The following is a 19,440-nucleotide window of genomic DNA, read 5'->3' as shown; positions in this document are numbered from 1 at the left end:
ACCTGTTTGCAACAGTGAAGACAAAAATGAGCCAAAATTGGGGCAAACCAGAGCAGTCTCCTCCTGGTGTCTCAGGATGCTTCAGTAGTCTTGGGTGTACTCCCAGGAAATTGAGATTTGAGTTGGAAATAATACTGTATAAGCTATAAATCCATTCTGCTGAATGGCTTGAGATGCCCTTGTGGATGCAGCGCGTAACTTGTGAAGGAAACTAAGAATGGGCCATGATTTTTCCTACCTAAAATGCAGCCCAGCATTTCATGAAAGAGGTGCACATGTTAGGAGCCTGTAGCCAGTGAGGGGGAACACTTTTTCTCTCCTGGCACAGCCTCACTGAATCCATATTGCAGTCCCTAATCTAGTTCCCTGCATGGCAGCATAAATCTTTCTGTTGTCATGGGATAGAAATGAATGAGCAAGGGAGCCAGCATTGTTACTTTTGTTAGCAGTGTGGTGTCCTGGCCTGGTTCAAGCAAAATCTGAATGTTAGATTCCACGACTGCTTGGGTTTTGTAAGAATGCTGCTAAGAAGGGTGGAGGTCTTCTCCTTTACTCCTCCTACTCAAGAGCCACATGCTCTTGATGCAGCTCTCTTTACAGCTGAAAAAACAATGCTCCTGGTGCTAAGATCCAACTATTGAGATGTCCCCGTGCCCAAATTAAGGTTCAAACAAGATCATACACTGAAGTCAATAATACGGATTTTATTTAACATGGAATGTCTGGGAGAAAGGTAGAAAGAAATGGAAAAGAGAGCAGAAAGAGATCAGGTAGAAGATAGTCACCACTTGTGGATTCAGTGGTGTCCTTTTGATCCTTCACTCTGGGCTTCTCAGTAGCAGGAATCTTGAGGTCTTTTCCCTATTCATACATTTTAACAAAGAAGTTAATTACTGCTCATTGGGTACACAGTTCTGTTACTCTGTTGGTTAGTTGATGCCCTTGCTTCTAATGCAAATTAGTCCTTGTGCTCAGTCTTCCTCTTTGTTGGGGTTGGTGGGTTTCTGGAGTTGGTGGTCGCGATCTCCCCCTGCCGGAATTACCTTTTACCAAGTCCGAGCTGATTTCAGCACAGTTGCTGAGCTGGCTTTCCTTATGCCCCATAAATGCTGCAGTTGTGTCCATTATCAGTGTTGCATTCTTCTCCCCCAGCTTTGTTAACCTCCCCCTAGATCTGAGATAACACTCAGACGATAGCACCTCCATTATCTTACATCCAGTTCCTGCTGTGTTGGCTTATCTTACAGTCCAAGTTCCAGGTATACAGGGAGGCAGTTTCAGGCGGCTTCAGTGGTTGGTGGTGGTTGCCGATTTTGGCTGTCCCATAATTTAGGATGATCTTTGTTTGACCAGTCATATGCATGTGAGCAGTTGCTTCTTTCCAGAGTTTTCCACAGTGGGAGTGTTTGTCTGGATGCATTACCCAGAATGAGCTAACCAGGTCTCACCTCTGCCAGGCCTGGGGATAGCGCTATACTGTCACTGCATTCTGTGCTTATCTCATGGCAAAGTCCTGTGTGAAACATAGATTTAGAAGAAACACAAAGATTTTAGTTATAGGCTAGCTGTGTTGAAATTAGTTAGAATAGGAAGGAATTTGGGCCCAGCTAGAGTTAATTAAAATAGTTAAGAGAGCTGGACCTGAAATGGGTTTTAAGATGTTCGTAACTGATTACCAAATAACTGATGATCTGTCATTTGTAATGTTTGCTTAGCTGTACTTACAACGAGGAATAGAAACATTGATAAGTTGGTGTAGGGAACAAGGACAATTACCAGTTTCCTGCCTTGGTGGGAACCCGTTCAAAAGTCACGCAAGAGGAAACTTAGAGGTCACTAAAATAATTAGGATTGTTAAAGTTCAGAAAGGCAAAAAGGTCAAACTGAGGAAGATGAGTTACTTCATCTCTTTTGGGACCACTGACCCAATTCAAGACCACCGACTCAATTCAGGACACACACTACGCATGCTTAATGACATTTAAGCTCATTTCCATACGAAGCGGAGAATGGGAGGTGTTAATGTTATGAATATGCATTTGTATTTTGGATATTCATAATATTTGGAAATAAAAAGCTTTGTGTTTGCTTGTATCGGGGCCCTGGGTCTTAGGGAGCTATCCCACGCAGTGCCTGGCGCCAAAAAAACATGCACTTTCTAGCTCTAAACTGTTAGAGAGTTTTTGTCCATCTCAGTTGGATATTGATACTAGATCGATATTTTGGTAAATCATGTGGGTGTAACAATGTTTGGGACCGGCAACTGTGTTCTTTAACTCCTTACACCTGGAACAAAAGAGCAGATAAAAATGTGCGATCTGCTCACTTACTATTCTCACAATTATCATGATGATGATTATGAAACACCTCCCAATTTAAGTAATATGTTTTCAGCCCCCTGTGCTTGTTCCATTAAAAAGAAATAAGAATCTTATAGAATTACTTTGAGGAGTATAAACCCTGATACTTGAGATCTTTTGCTTAAATTCACCATCCTAAGGTTGACTAAACGTGGGTTAAAACTGATTTGTGTAGAGTCATCACTTCAGGATTATAACAAATGCAAGTTTACCCTCACACCGTGGCAGAAGAAACTCCTGACATAAAGCTAGACAGCATAAGGAATTCTAGAAAAGAAAATTCATGAAGATTTTGACAGTTGGCAGTTTTCCTTTTTTTTCCTTCTTCCATCTCACACTAGAAATTCTAAGTGATTTCTTGAGCAGGTAGTTGGCAATATTCTCGTGGTGAAAAGGCACATGAAGCATTTGGTTTATGTTAGTACATTTCCTAATTTCTACCTCCCCTTCCTTGTCATCCATGTTCTCAATTCAAGCTGACTTAGAAACCCTGATTAATGCTGCTGATCTGGTTCAGTGGTTCCAGGTTTAATCTTCAGTCGTGGTGTTGTCCCCATCCTTGTGCTGCTTCTCATGTTGCTTCAGTGTAGTCAAGTAGTGCATTTGGTCAGTGAAGCAGAAGAGGGGATGAAAGTGAAGCTTGAGAGAGCAGGAAAAATACATCTGTGTCTGAATTGGTTTGCCAATCTCGTTCTGTGTCTATACCCATCTTCCAAACACGTGCAAAGACCGACTCAGATACCTGTATTGAGCTTGATAAAAGGAACAGAACACAATGATGCCTTACTTGCCCAAATAAGGGAACAGTGTGTTTTAAAGAAGTAGATAAAAGAATGTATATGACACACAGGATGCTCAATGTCGCTGGAACCAGTGGATAAACAGATAATGAGGAATATAGGGGGGTTTGTGGCAGTTATGTAACAAGAGGCAACAGTGCATGCCTTGAGAGAGGTTCAGGGAAAGGTCATCTCTAACATTGGGGGCACTCAGTGAGTATGACCACCTAAGACCCCTTCAGACAACCCTCTAGGACAATAAAAGGACTTCTAGTAAGAAGTGGATGCATGCAAATTAGTTCTATGAAAAGTGATGTTTATTAGGCAGGAAGTACATTGTAATCAATATAAATGATCATGATGGAATAAATATCTTGTTGTAAAGTTTTGTGACACATCAGATTAGAGGAAATATCCTCTGGGTGTCCACTGCACTGCAATAAAGAATGCTTCCTTTTTAATACTTCAAATTGTGATAGAAAGTTTCCTCCCTAGCTGATTTCAGTATCAACCCAGAGCACTGTGCTTTGTCAGAGTCAAGAATGAGTAGTGAGGGAACAGAGTGAGGGTGGTTTGTAATTGGTGCTGTTGAAAAATGTAAAAAATAGTCTTTTTTGGCAAGTGTGTAGCTTGAGTATTAGGAGATGTGTTCACTCTTGACTGGGGTAAATTGATTTGCTTAATTAAAGGAGAAATTCAGTACTTGCAGTTCTACTAACTACTTGACTTACCAGAATTGGATTTCTCAATTATCCTTGCAGATGATGGTATAAAAAAATATTATAAAAATTGTAGCCAAAATAGGGAATTTGTATATGAAAGGAAGCTGCACAAATGTGTATTGAAATGCAGACTGGTAAAGTGGCACTTAGAGTAAAATCAGGCTTAACATCATAGCTGTTCAGATCAAAGTGAAATGCTTTGATAGCAAGTGAAAAACTGCCTGCTGATTTTCCAGAATGAAGAATTGCTTTAGTAAAACGGGTGGATTTTTATTAGAGCATGCTTTTACTGAGTTGCCAGTTAAATCTTGAGCATCTGTTGAAAGAATCATATGAAAAAGTTACCTAAATCTTGTATGAACCACTTAGAGTAAGGAATTAAGTTCTTCTGCAGAAAGTGAAATATTAACTAGTTTCTGTGCTTCTGCATTTTATTGTGAAAATGAAACAGGAACAGGTTTAAGCCCACACTGGTTCAGTTAAATATGCAAGTGGTGAGTTATATACTGGTGTTGAATTCATTGGGTTAAACAGTGCCTCTGATCTTTTTTAAGGCCCTAAATCTATGTCTCCTCTCAAATAGCAGCTGAAGGTCTAGAATCTATCTCAGTGTGGACTTGCATGACGGTTCTACTGTAGGCTTTTTGCCTGTGATTTCCATGTCGTAAGTGATTATTTCAACCTAACTTAGTTTCAATTCCTTCCTTTTCTGGTTGTAATGACTATGGTAATTTTCTTCAAGCAAGATGTCAGTGCCTAGCATTTTAGAGATATTTCTTGGACATTAAAAACAAGCCTCAGTGCTAATAAGATATTTGTATTTTCTGCAGCTAGAAAAGATGTCTTCTCTAAAATGTTTATATAGATCTTTTCCATTTCAAGCTAGTCTACTCACAGCTCAACTCCAAGTTTTGAACTTTACTTTGTCCTTTTCATTCTGTTGAGAGAACTAACTGTTTAACCCTCTGTGTTACTAGTTCACAGCTCTTTCTTCAGCCTGGAACCTAAGTATGTTGCTGTCTTAGAATTGTGTACCCCATTGTGTCTTGCAGAGGAGAGGAGGGAGAGAACCTTGCTTATTTATTCCTAATTTCTTCTTGCTTTTCCTTGCTTAATGTGAGGGTAGTCATGATATTAATACAGGTCCATTCTTCCTTTCTACAACTCACCTCATTAATTCTGAATGTACTACGTTTCTGTTTCTTGTATGACACGGATGAAGGTCAGTCATGTCACACTGCTGGCATGTATGTATGTGTGTGTATGTAATACCACCCGGTGTCGCTAATTAATATTCCATGCTAATGAGTGTTGGCTTTAATCCATTCTATAACAACAAATTGTCAATGGGAATACATTCCCTTTAGTGTAAAAGGATTAATTTTTTATTAAATTAAGGCAAATTCTTTATGGCATTGAAACAAAGTGTTTGACCTTGGCTGATAGAATATGTCATCAGGGAAGAACAGGTAAATGTTACTTCAGTGATAAAAGAGAATTTGCTTTCTTTTGCTTACACCTTATTGACAGGAAATACTAAAACATCCTTTCAAAAGTATTTATGCTTGCAAGCTCTCTTTGAAGTTGTTTAATATATCTTAGTTTGTACAAGCATAATCAGATATTTTTTTTTCCCCCCAGTCGGTGTTATCCGCTGTCCAATTTGTGGTCAGGAATGTGCAGAGAGACACATCATAGATAACTTTTTTGTGAAGGATACCACAGAGGTTCCCAGTAGCACAGTAGAGAAATCAAATCAGGTAAGTGCATTAACATGTAATCAAGTTAACACGTTTTGGATGCATGTGCATATCCTTGGCTTCTTGCTGTGTGGCCTTTTTGCTGTTTATATGCAGACAGAACTTCAAGTACTTAGACATCACATGGGGTAGCTACTCTAGAAAATCAGTTAAAATGTGTGAAAATGCATGTGAAGAAGGTGGTTCTCTTACCCTAAACTATCTTTAATTGTTGATATAAACTTGCATCTTAATAGCAAAAGATAAAAGTAAGGAATAGGCATTAGAATGGGAATTTCTGTATTTTGGACAGGGTGCTTGAAGCACTCTTTGGAGCAGAGACTTGAATAACATTACATCAGGAGATCTAAATGGACTTTATCAGATTACTGACAGAACATGGCACTAAATAGCCAGAGTCCTGTTGCCAAGGGAGAGGCTCAAAATGCTAATTGGGGAAGATGGTATATTATAGGGGTTTCTTGTCTGTTTTCTTACATAGACTGCCTTTTCTTCTTTTTGCAGTCGAGTAAGAGCTATCATAAAAGCTCCTTATCTGGAATAATAATAATAATCTGGGGTAGTTTTTTCTCATGATGTTTTTTTCAGGAGGCAAGTACTAGCTAAGTGTGGAAGCAATACCAAATGAATAACCACATCTGTGTAGGACAATTTAGCAATCTCTGTTTGCAAAATATTGCATGTCTTCATTTTTAGCTAGTAAGATAGTATCTCATGTATCTCTCTACTTATAAACTTTTTATTAAACTCCAGAAACGTACTGTAAATAATTCAGCCTCTTTGTATGTTGCTGCATTCTTCATAAGGATGGTACAGTAAGGTTGGTATATCAATGTGGCTTGCATTCCAACTCATGCCCTAATATGTGGATGGTGGTCTCCTTTTATTTTGAAAATTCCGCTTTTTCACTTCCCATTTTAGGGGGGACTGTATCATTGGCTCTTGAGCTGTTTGCTTCAGGGCCAGTGTCTTAGAGGTCCTTTATTGTGTGTTCTGCTCGTTTCAAGGCTTAGCTGGAATTTGTGCTTTCGTGTGTGAATGGGCACACCTCTCAGGAGCAGATGACAGGACCCTGTCTGGTTTGTGATACCAACTTGCTGACTATTGAAGGCATGAGTGGTGTCATCATCTCTGAGGAAGAGAACTTAATGTCTTGCAAACCATTAAACTGTTCAGATTTTAAGGAATTTTGAAACTGGACCTTACCAGAAACTGAAATTGAGTTGTGAGTCCCTGGAAGTACAAGCTGTGTTCTTGCAATGTAGGACTGCTTTTTTTGGATTTGGCAAGGGGAAATGTTGTTTTTTTTGTTTGTCCCCTGGGAATTGCAGGATAATATGAGTTTTGCAGATGGTTGTGAGATTTACATAGTCTCTCAATACTGTACCAGTAAGATTGACAAATTGAGTAGTACCTGTAGAAAATTTGATCATAACTTTTATAGTGTCTTTAAAATTAGGAAGAGAAGCAAGACAACAAATAATGTTATGCAGAAGCAGTCCTAAAAGGGTTTTTTTTGATGGGGTGGGGCTGTACCATAGCCTCTGCGTAGTTACATAACAAGTCCTCTAAGGTACCACTTTGGGGAGTGGTGACAGAAATGGATTTTTTTTTTCTTGGGAGTAGTAACAATTTTTTTTAAAGTCTCTGCTCACCCCCCCTTTCCCCTTGCAATATTTTTTTTGCTTCCTGTGAAAGTTAAGTGGAGAATTTAATCCATTGAGTGGTGTGAGCAGATATCTGGGAGGTTCTTGAAAGCATTTGTGTTTCCTTAAGGTCCCTTCTAGACTTCAGTCTTTCTCTTCCATTCCATATTTGTGTCTCCCTCTCCCTTACACAAACCAGCAGGTTTGCACTTAGAAAGCAAGTCTGTTCTTCAGCTAAGTTCCCTGGCTGAGTTCAGCACACTTTCTGTAGCAGTTGAAGGCAGACCAGCAGACTTTGCTGAACCAGCAGAATAGGACAGTCACGTGCTTTTTTGCTGACTTTTTTGCAAAAAAATGGAGCTAGATGTTTTGTTAGATGCCTGGTAAGTGAGTGTGTACCTTACCTCTTGGAAATGAATGATGTGCAGTTCTCTTCATTTGAAGATTTATTTTAGTATGATGATGAAGTTTTTTGTACATTCCTTTGTACCTCCACATAAGACAAAAGCTACACTGTTCTGTAAAGTTCTCTGTTTACAGCAAAGTTAAATCAATAATAGTTAAACAGATTAGTGTACTGTCCAGGGGGAAATATTATGAGGTCTAAGGATGATACAGCCTTCTAATCAGCCTGTCTTGTTTTGTCTTTGAAGGAGCAAAGAGAAAAGAAAGAAAATTTGCCATTAGCTACATAGGCAACAGATCAGAGAAATTAAAGTAGAAAAGTTACTGACACTTGCAGGAATTACTGCATCAGAGGTCATCCAAATTCTGTCCAAAACTGTGGCTATTTGATAGGATTTTTCTACTGCGATGGTTAGTTTGTCTTCAATAGTTTTGCAGCTTTATTTGAATGCTTAAGAAATTAGAATTGGAGGCAAGGCATGGGTTTTGTGCAAGTAATGTTGTGGCATAGAACCACTGGTCTGTATCTATGACTAGCCTGTATGTGTGTTGTCACGAGGGACTGCCTTATTTCCATCCAAGAGAGACTGCAAGAGACCTCTTGCAAATTAAATGTTCGATTGTTTCAGATTCAAAATCGCACTAATGCTAAAGCAATTTTTAGCATACTGAACTAAAACTGTAGGACTGAATGATGTACCAGGGAGCCTGGCATTGTGGGAAGAGAAGAAATAACCGGAACCCATGAAAGTCCTATCCATCTATATAAAATCATGTTTGCCTTACCTGAGCCTGATTTGGGCAGTTCAGTACGCTACTGGCATAGCTGTGCTTTCTAGCAATTACTACTGCAAACTTCAGGAGCACAAGAAGTGAACCTGAAGAAGGTAGAGAACTCCCTATTACATGTTCCACAAGAGCTTTCCTGTGTAGCATTAAAGGTTTTGTGCTGGCTATTAGCATAGAAAACTTTGCGAAAGAAAAGAAACTCACAGGAAATGCTGTTGAGATCTTCCTGAAGGTAATCATTGTAGGTTGTGGGCAGCTAGGACATAAATACTTTGAAAGAGCAGATGCTTTGTAATTTTTTTCACATTGTGATTTATTTAAAGATTTGGCAAAATTATCGGCTTCTAAAGACAAGTTTGAAAATAAAAACTAATTCTATTTCATGCGTAAGAGTGAACAGAAAGGGGCTTCAGACCTAAGAGATGTAGCTGAAGCAAGTGCTAGATTTGAATAAGACTAAAGGGTGGACAAGTGAGGGAAATCTAGGGACTTTAACAGAAGAACATGGCATGTGCAAAGCCATGAAAATAAAAGTGAGAAGTGTGAGATTGATGCAAGAGAGAAGACCATAGTGATAACATGGGTGTTGGTGCAGCATACTGAGCCTCTCCTGCATTTTAGTCCAGGTCCTCATTCTCGTAGCTTCTGTGTCCAAAAGACAATGTGTGTAAAAATATTTTTGATGGCGAGAGTAACTTCCTGTATCTTTACCAGTTACTGACCTGAGAGTTTAAAATATTGTAGTAGGAATGAAGAACAGCTGGGCTTTATGAGAGATTTTGGGAATGTAGTAACAAAACAAGGTATGAGCTTAGATCTGATACTAGATCCAGATACTAGGAAAGCAAGTCTGAGTGCCATAATGAGGTGATTAATGAGGAGGATTTAGAACAGTAAGTTTCTCTAGGTTTGTATGGTGCCAGAGGAGCCACTGTGTGTTTTTCAAAAAAAAGAACTCTTATGCTTGAACAGCTTATAAAAGCTGTACCTGTAGTCAAAACATCTTTGAAAGTCAGTGGTTTATGGTGGTGGGTAATAGGCTCAGGAAGAGTCACAATATGGTTTTGTATGCTTTGAAGAGATGTGGGGGTGAGATGGTGTGGTAAGAAGATGTTGATCAGACTGCATGCATTTTGAGCTATCAGTACATGGCTCATATTTAGAATTGCATGCAGTTGCTGTCTTTGGTGATTTTGTATGTGCCAAGAGATAGTTACATAACTCTTAGCATTAGTGAGGTTTGGATCCAGAAGGGGAAAGCATTGTATCTCATTTACATTGGTGGAGTTTGGAGTTCACTGAATATTCATCTGGTCTACTTTGCTCTCTTCCTTTGAAACCTTTGCTTGATTATTTAATCTCTTCAATACTCCAAGTGTATTTAATTGGAAGAGTGATTACTTAGTACAGTAGCTGAGAAGACAGGTCTATTACCTCAACTCTTGCAAGTAAATGTGTTTTTTCTGTCGTGAAAGCTTGTGTATTTACTTAAAATAGTACTTACCTGCAACATGCTGAGTAATTTCTGTTTTCATTAAATTTGACAGAAGGCTGAATGAACACTTCCCAGGGTTACAAATACTAAAACTCGTAACTGAATTAAATGTAATTACAAGGAAAACTCAATTAAAAATAAATGTCTGACCAGAATAAAGGGCTTGTAGGTTAACTAGGGAGAGTTTTCTTTGAAATCACTGAAATACTGCTTGTGTGAGTCACAAAAATAAGAATGAAATGAGTTTTAGGTTTTGTAAGTTCATAACAAATATTTACAGTAATTATACTTCCATGAACTTTAGCTGTATGGCTTACTCTAATAACTAGGAGTTCTAGCAAAATCCAACCTATATCTGAAAATGCATATTTCAAATCAGAAGAAGATAGGAGCAAATCTAGTGCTACCTAGAAGGCATTGCTGTTTTGACAGCTTGAGTTATGATGTCTACGAAAAGCTTTAGAAATCTGTCTCACGTCCACTTGGTGGATTTGGAGAGTATAAAGTTGGGATATATATTTTTGGTGCTACAAAGGAGGAGTTTTGATTCATTTCGCAGCACCTGATTATTGGTTATTGAATCACAATTTTAATCTCATTCCATGTGTAGCAGGTCAAAGCAGTTGAAGAAAACCCAACTAAAGCATATTGAAAAAAGAAAATAGATGAAAGCTCCTGGAATCTAAGGAGAATTAATAGCTTAAAAAGTTCTTTGAACTTACCTGAATGCCCTGGCATGTTCATCTACCTAATTTTGCTAAAGGTGATCTGGAAAGGCTGTTGTTGGGGTTTTGTTTGTTTGTTTTTGGTTTTAATTTTGTTCCTGCCTTTTTTTTTTTTTTTTTTTTGGTCTTTGTTTTGCTTCTTTGACTTAAAGAATGCCTGAAAGACTTTTTTGTTCTTTTTATTTCTCTGCTTATTTTGTTTTTGCTGCTGGTGTTTTTTTACACTAGGAAACCAAACATCCAGTATGTTAATCTCCACTCTGACTTTTAAAAATATGTGTGGGTATCTGGGGGCACAGCACAATCACACCTTTCTGGCAACAAGACTGATTTGAAAACTTTCTTGTCCTGCCTACTCAGTTCACTCTCCAGTCAGTGTTGCTGATCTAACTGAGCCTTGGGCTACAATGGTGTAATCAGTCCTGATTTGCATCAGTCTTGCAGAGGGTTGCATTGGCACAGCAAAGGAGGAGCAACAGGCGAAAAAGGAGGGACAGGATTTTTCCCCCAAGAATAAGGAATACTTAAAAAATTTTTTTGTTGTTTTTCAAAATGTCATTGAATTTAAGGGTTAATAGCAAGTGTTATGCTTTAACCCCAGCTGGTAACCAAGCACCATGCAGCCCTTACTTTACTTCCCCCTTTCAGTTTACTTCCTCCTTCCTTCCCCATGCCGTCTTTAGTGGGATGGATGGGAGAATCAGGGGGGAAAAAAGGTAAAACAGTGAGTTGGACTAAGAACAGTTTAATAAATGAAATAAAGTAATATTAAATAATTGTAATAATAGTAGTAACGAGAGAGAGAGAGGAATAAAGCCCAAGACAAACAAGTGATGCCCAATCAATTTGCTCGTCACCCACTGACCGATGCCCAGCCTGTCCCTGAACAGAGATTGGTCCCTCCCACCCAACTCCCCACAGTTTATATGCTGAGCATGATATTCTGTGCTTTGGAATATCCCCTTGGCAAGTTCAGGTCAGCTGTCCTGGCCACACTCCCTCCTTGTGCATGTCCTGACTGGCAGAAAGCATGGGAAGCTGAAAGTCCTTGACTTTGTATAAGCAATGGTTAACACACTGATGTGTTGGTTGTTGCTATCAACATTATTTTCATACTAAATCCAAAACCACAGCACTGTGCCAGCTACTAAGGAAAACCCCCACTCTATCCCAGCTGAAATCAGGACAGAAAGTAAAAATCTTCAATTTCCTGATTACAGTTCACTCCCTTTAATTGCTTTATTTCCATTTCCTAGACTTTTTTTTAATAGTGTCCTGACTTTGGTGTTTTTCCCTAGTCTACTGGTCTGGATAGGAATAAGAATTTTTATTGTTAAGAGAAGAAGGGAATTACAAGAAAAACCAAGGAGAAGTTAAATTTTTGAGATTATTTTGAAGAAGAAAACTTTCAGGCCTCATTTTTGAAAAGAAACAGAAAAAGGGGCACAAGCCCAATTTTTTCTCCTTTGCAGGTCACCTTTAATGAAAAGAAACTGCTTCAAACTCAAGTGACAACAGGAGGGGTTGACAGCCCTTGTGTTGTAATTTCATTTCTCAAAAGAGACTTGCTTTGAGAGGTAATATGATCCAGAAGAATAAGCACAGCATTGGGAATCTGGAACTCATGTTCAAATTCCAGTTCTGTCAGTAACTTGCTATCTGGCCTAAGGCAAGTTTTGTGCTAATTTTCCTCTTTCCTGAAGAGGAAACTGGAACATAGTTCTATGTATATAGTTTTTATCTGCATAAGATATAAATATTTCCTTCCTCTTTAACTTAATCTATATTTACCATATGTGGGTACAGTCATTTGGTTGGGGTTTTTTTAATCAAACTGAAAACAAAACTAAAACCTAAAATTTTCTCCTGTTGCTCCTGTGAGCAGAAATCTGTCACTGTGGTCTGTAGGATGCAGCAGTCTTCAGACGCCTTGAGGCTTTGGTTTGCAGCAGTGCTAAACGTTGCCAGAAATGGGTGGTAGTTACCTAAACAAGTATCTACATAAGCATGTTCACTGTTTTTTACTACCAAAACCCCATTGAAGGTAGGACTACAGAGGCGTTGTAAAGGAGGGGTAAAAAAAAATGAAATAATATTATGAACGTGTGAACTGGTGTTGTCCATCATTCAGAGTTTTCAACCAGTTGTTCAGACTGTGGTACTGTAGCAGTTTTTTCTTGTGTATGTATTTAGTCCGTGCAGAGAGGTTTTGGTCCGCTGACATGTTTGTTTTCCTTAATTATTTTTTTTTCCTAGGTCTGTTGGGTATAGTCCATAGAGCCTCAGGGGTTAACAGGCCACAGTTTGAAAATTCTTATGCATTGGTTGCAAATCTGTTCTGGGGTAACTTTTTTGACAAACTTAACTGGAATACTGTCTTTAAGTGGTGATGCTAAGATTCTTGAGAGGAGCCTTGCTGCTCAGTACTGTGTGTGCTTCCTGAAACCCAAGCAGGTGACAGGAAGCTAAAATTAGAGCTGCTGTGTGAACTGAGGGAGGCTTCTAAAATCAGAGCAGTGCTGGTTGTGTTCTGTCATTAGTAAATATTTCACAATATACATCTTGTATATAGTAAGCATTGTATGGCTTCTGAGTGTGCAGGGAATGGCAGAAAATAGTGGTCTGACTTTCATCATGTCAGGCAAAGATTTTAGGGTAACACTGACAAAATGACCTGTTTCTTTGAAAAGTCACATTCAATTACTTCTATGCTGTTATTTATAATGTTCCTGTACCTCAGGCAGTTTTCCGTTCTCATTTCACTGTTTTCAGAAAACGATGGAAGTGCACTGATGATGTATGAAAAATAACTTGTGTGTATATTCCAAACTTATTTTGACAGCTACCTTTTCTTCCTCTTGTCAGGTCTGCACAAGCTGTGAAGACAATGCAGAAGCTCATGGGTTTTGTGTGGAATGTGTAGAGTGGTTGTGCAAGACCTGCATCCGAGCTCACCAGAGGGTTAAATTCACCAAGGATCATACTGTGAGGCAGAAAGAGGAAGTATCTCCAGGTAACATATTTATAATTTCACAAAGAATTTGTGTCTGCACTGGAAAATTATATTGGACCAACACACTTGTTTTAAAAAGTGGTAAACTGAAGGCTGGTTTTCTGTCAGTTTTTTGTCTTAGATAAGTTGAGTAGTGGTAAAGGTTGTTTTTCTTTATTTTTTTTTAATGTAATATGTTTTAAACCAATAAATATACATAGATTTTGTCTTTCAGGTGGATTAATTGCAAATTATTTTCTTGACTTTGAGATCAGCTGCAGAAAATACTTCTTTAGGCATTTGGCTCCTTTAGTTTTACTAGAGGTCTAACAAATGGTTAATATGAGCTTTATTGTTGTAAGGAACAACAGGAAAGGAGCACTGATAGATTAAATTTTTTCAGCATTCTGATAAAAAGCCAGCCAAAATTCATTATTTTAGCGAAGTATCTTTTGATGAAATGTTTTACCTTAGAAATGTAAGGGAAGTATATTATGAATTGGGGCATTTTTCCTCAGTAGGATCTAGGATAATTTGGGATGGAAGGGACCTCAGGAGATCATCTAGTCCAGCCTCCTGCTTCAAGCATTCAGTTTTGAGCTCCAGTTGCTTGGGGCTTTATCCATTTGGGCCTTGGGAACCAACAGTGGTGAATGTGGTGAACAGTACAGCCTCTCTGAGAAATCTTGACTAGTCTGTGGTAGAAAAGGTTGTATTCCTGTTCATTGAGAACCCCTTTTGTTTCAGTTTTTTCCCCACTGTGTCATGTCTTTTAGTGTCATTGTAGGAGAATGATAAACATTATAGGATGCTGACAAACATTTACTGGTTCTAATATGTTCATTGGACTTCATGATTTTTCTTGTAAAGGTATAATTTTTAAATTTGATTTTTGTTATACATTATTTTAAATATATGTATTATAATATATATTTATTTTCATTCCACCCTATCTAGTATTATGAGGTAGTCTGTTGCTCAAAGGGTATCTTCCACCATGGTACTTTGAAGATATACACTGTATTCTGTATCCCACTTTCACACATGTTTAATCAAAAGTGAGTAAAGTGTAGTTTCAAGAGAAGACAAAAGTGAGTAAAAGTGGCTGATGGACTCTTAGGCAGAAACATGACTTGGTGGTAGGAATGGTCTCAGTGCATTCAGGCCTCTTTGGGAGGAAGTTTGTTGATGAGTTGAAAAGAATTTTGACTGAAGGACAGAGATCTGAAAATAACTTCTTCCAGATTTCTTGAAAATAAGTAAATGAAGGGGAATGAAAAAGAGTCCTTATTGATCTGCAGTGAAGGATGGGCTGCAGTGTTGTACTAGTTTGAAAACAAACCAGTGGGAGACACCAAGTCAGAATAACAATTTAATGGAAATTAAAGAAAAGGGAAAAAAAAGTAAAAGAAAACACTGTCAAACTGACAGAGTCAAGATACAACCTGACACCCTGTTAGGCAGGGTGGTGGTGGCAGTCTGGTAGAATGGTGGCTGCAGTCCTCTGAAGCAGTGATCCTGTAGTAAAAGTGTCTGCTCTTCCTCAGAAAGTCCAATGGTGGCTGTGTAGCTCCTGTCCTCTGGAAATCCAGTGGGAAGGGGTGTCTCTGGTGGTCAGAGTCCCAGATTATATCCACAATGGGATGCTTGGTTCCTCCCTCTGGGTGGAGCATCTCACAATGGGGTAATGAGTCATGAGGCAAAGTGTTGATTAGGCTCATTAACAGAAGATAGTCCGGAGGGAGTTATCTCTGAGTCATGCGGCAGGACAATGATGGGCAATTAACAGAAAGATAGTCTGGGGGGAGGAGGCAAGGAAACACTGCCCCACCTGGTTTCAACAGCTCCTGAGGATGGTAATAGAATACACTGCAACCCAGGACAAGTGTGAAGCCAGTTTTCATTACAGGCCATGTAATCCTTATGAAATCAGTGTCAAACTTAACTCCTAGGAAATGAGGCTTTGTCAGTTAAACTGTTAAAGGAACAGATTTCATTTCTATGATCTGGTGGTGTTTCCTCCACCCTTTGGTATTTGCTCACTAGAAACTGAAGTGAGACCTCTCACCCATCTAAAATGGGGTCCTGAAGGGAAGTTCCTATCTCCTGGTTATTACATCCTGGATGTTCTGCACTTTTGAATGCACGTGTCTTGATATCCTCAAACCCCTTTTCACCAATTCAGCTGAGAAAGAAGACAGAGCACGAATTAAGTCAACCACCTCCTCACCTCCATTTAAGAAAGGAACTTGCTGGTTGTGCAATGTCTTTTGCAGCCTCAACAGTACTGGCTACTCCTTTTGTAAATAGTTTTGTGAGGCCATAAGGAATTACGTTAAAATAGGTTCTAGACATTTTCCATTAAAGAGGGTGCTAGTTCCATGCTTGAGCAACAAGAGTGAGACATTGCAGTTTGAGCTTATGGCTGTTTTAGTCTCAGTGATTGACCTGATATACACTTGCACACGTAAGGAAAAACAGGAGAATGCAAATCTTGAACAAGTTCAGTAGCCTGTACTAACATCTTCGTTTATTCAACAGAGGCAGTTGGTGTGACCAGTCAGCGACCAGTGTTCTGCCCTTACCACAAAAAGGAGCAGCTGAAGTTGTATTGTGAGACCTGTGACAAGCTGACCTGCCGAGACTGTCAGTTACTAGAGCACAAAGAGCACAGGTACCAAAGCAAAGCACATGTTCTATCTATCTCACTTACAGGAAGGTAGCTTGAAGTAGATCGTACTTCTAGCTGTATGGAATACAGTCAGGTGGAAAAGTGCAACATAAAACTCACAAATAAACTGAGGTTGTGTCCCAAAGAATGTGATTGAGGAGTGTGTGTTACATTTAGAATAAAACCTAATTCTTCCAGTTGTTAATCTGGTGACTTAAACACAAGACCTTTCTTTACAGTCAAGTTATTTGGTTAGAATTGTTGCTATGCAGCTCTTCAGAGAGTCCGTAGAAAACACAGGGGCTGTGTTATGCAACTGTACACTTACATGTAATTTCTCATTTGTCCTTCAACAAGATGATTATATAACAGCATTACCAAACAGTTTCAGAATGGAGTAAATGGCGATTTTTTTTCTGTGAAGAGCCCTTTCAAAGGAGGAGTTAACCTACAGTTTGGCTAATACTGTACTTGGACAACACTATGACACCAGAATCTTTGTGTTGCTGTTCTTTGGTCATCTCTTACTGGCCGCTGAAGCTGAAAAGCAGAATTATATACAACTTCTGAGTGCAAGGCAAAGATCTTGCTGGTTGACACATTCAGTAGTGTTTTGGGACAGATGCACTCTGGTTAAATATTATATGCTTGCTGTACCTGATGCAACCACCCAAAGAACTTGCTTGCCTGAGCAGGTGAACGTCAGTAGGTGGGAAAGTGTTGGCTGCTGTTGCTCCTTGGAACAGCCTAAACATTGCTCTTGCAGAGTTGCAGTCTTTCTCTTATATTCTCCTTTTCTTAGGATTTATATCCCTTGTATAATGTGCCACCTCTTTTTGTCCTCAAATTTTTAAAGATTTTGGTTCCTTGATTTAAAATGTTGCCAACTTCCGCCAACTCAGCAATCTCTTCTTCTATTTCTGCATCCTTGTCTTGCATGAAGTAATAGCTCACATGCATTTTCACATTCAAAGTGATGACTACCTCAAAACAATAATTTTTCTTTTGCTAAAATTAGGCTATGGTCATACAATGTCCTTTTGTATCTATGAAAATTGTAAATTCTTCCCCCAGTATGACCAGAAATAGACTATAAAATTAAATATACTATAAATAAAATCTATCAGCATTTGCTGGCATATGCTTCCATGATGACAGTTAAATTTTGGATTTGAGCAGCTCCTTTCTTCAATTAAAGAAGTATTATTTGTAAGTCACTCTGCTTTTTAGCAAGTATATCACACTTTTTACAAGTGTAAATCCTCACTGCTTTTTACTACAGGTACCAGTTTATAGAAGAAGCTTTTCAGAACCAGAAAGTTATCATTGAGACACTAATCACCAAATTGATGGAGAAGACTAAGTACATAAAATATACAGGGAAACAGATCCAAAACAGGTATGTATCAGATTTTGAGGTTAAAACTGACAGAAGGCAACTTTACATATACTGTAGTTTCTTGAAATGTTTAAATTAGTGTATTTTGTACCTCTCTCCTTTAATTCTTCCAGAAAGAGGAATTCTAAAATCTTCAGTTCACTGTAGTGACTGTTGCCTGTTCAATGTGCTTGGTTGTGTTAGGTAACTCTTCTGCTCGGCCTGTGGACTTAATGTTGCTTGGGTGCAACAAAACAACTTATGCAATAAAGACTGTAAAAGACAGTCTTAAATGCTTCCCCACCATCAGCACATTAATTTTCTTAGTGTAGATCCCTCTTAGAAAGTGAAAGGTTATGACTCATGTTTTCATAATGTTTGTGACATGTGTTTGAAGATTTATGTAATACTTTTATGCCTGGGGCTTTATTCACTGGGTACTACAAACCTGGGAGAAAAATAAATCTGTAAAATGCAGTCTGCAGCGAGCCTTTCTGGTTGCTCCTTCAGGAGAGTTCAGGGGCAGCAGTACCCAGGGAGATTCAGCACAGTCGGGGATGCCGAGTATGACTTGAACTCTTCCTTCATCTTAGCAGTAGAGGTTTCCCCAGTATAACATCAAGCTTTGCTGTTATGAGTTTGAGCAGTGTTGTTGACATGGCTAAATCAGTGCCATTCTACCATAGATGGAAATTAGACTTAAGCAGTTTTGATTGCCAGGAACCATTCCAGAGAAGTTCCGGACAACTGAAAATTGACAATTTCAATTACCACTAGCATTTAACTTTTATCAGTGACAGATGTCAGCAATTTTACCGAGTTATGGCATTAGTTAATTAATTTTATCATAGGTCACTCTTACTTGGTCTGTATTTCTGCCTGTAATTTTCCTGACTATAAGTATCTGATGATACATGTATTAATTGATGCATATGACCAAGAAGTATTGTACTCTAAGCAACAGATTTTTTTTTTAATACTGTTTAGAGGGTGGGTTTGTGAGCTAAAGAACATTATTTTCTATACTGTCTACTTACAGAATTCTTGAAGTGAATCAGAATCAAAAGCAGGTGGAACAGGATATTAAAGTTGCCATATTTACACTGATGGTAGAAATAAATAAAAAGGGAAAAGCACTGCTGCATCAGCTGGAGGTAATTTAATTTCTATCATAAGAAAGAAAAATGTCAGTCTTAATATTTTTTTTCTATGTATTCACATTAAAGTAAATTTCTAGCTTCAGTGCCCTGTGCATGTCTTATCATGATTCCTAAGTGGAGAGATGTCCTATACCAGCTACTTGAGCCAGTGGGGTTTCTGGTGGAGACAAGTTTGGCTTTTGAGGGGTGGTTGCTCTTTTGTTTGTAGTTATCTGTGTGCCCTGGTTTGTTGATCAGGGATGTCTCTGAGCCCACTTTCTTTCTCCATGCTTTTGCAATTTATAATTCTATGCATCATGCATGAAAAGTGTTCTATGAGAATTTTTCATAAATTCAACAATCCAGTAGCAAATCATAGGAGAGAATTGTCTAGAATGGACACCTGGAAAAATAGAATCTCCCGTTGTGTTTTAAAAAGTGTGTGTGTGTCGAGAGGCACACACACACATATATAAATATATATAAAATGTGTCATTAGCACAGCAAGTCCTGATATCTTGAGTAAATGTGTACTGACTTTTCTTTTGATAGCTGCATCAGGGGGCAGGAGTCCTTTTT

General features: G+C 38.6%; 1 protein-coding gene across 1 annotated transcript in view; it reads left to right on the top strand.

The window, feature by feature from the left end:
- Window positions 1-19,440, top strand: part of TRIM24 (tripartite motif containing 24) — a 59,936-nt gene that overhangs the window by 16,485 nt on the left and 24,011 nt on the right. Inside the window, exons 2-6 of the mRNA XM_042050423.1 lie at window positions 5,503-5,621; window positions 13,547-13,694; window positions 16,215-16,347; window positions 17,627-17,743; window positions 18,762-18,876. Coding sequence (XP_041906357.1) covers window positions 5,503-5,621; window positions 13,547-13,694; window positions 16,215-16,347; window positions 17,627-17,743; window positions 18,762-18,876 — 632 coding nt within the window. The remainder of the gene's footprint in view (window positions 1-5,502; window positions 5,622-13,546; window positions 13,695-16,214; window positions 16,348-17,626; window positions 17,744-18,761; window positions 18,877-19,440) is intronic.

Source organism: Corvus kubaryi, unplaced genomic scaffold (assembly GCF_017639235.1).
Source record: "Corvus kubaryi isolate FWS band 111438036 unplaced genomic scaffold, C.kubaryi_AGA036_p1.0 74, whole genome shotgun sequence".
Taxonomy (NCBI): Eukaryota; Metazoa; Chordata; class Aves; order Passeriformes; family Corvidae; genus Corvus; species Corvus kubaryi.
Note: the sequence above shows the minus strand (reverse complement) of the source record. Positions and strands in the feature narration are given on the sequence as shown.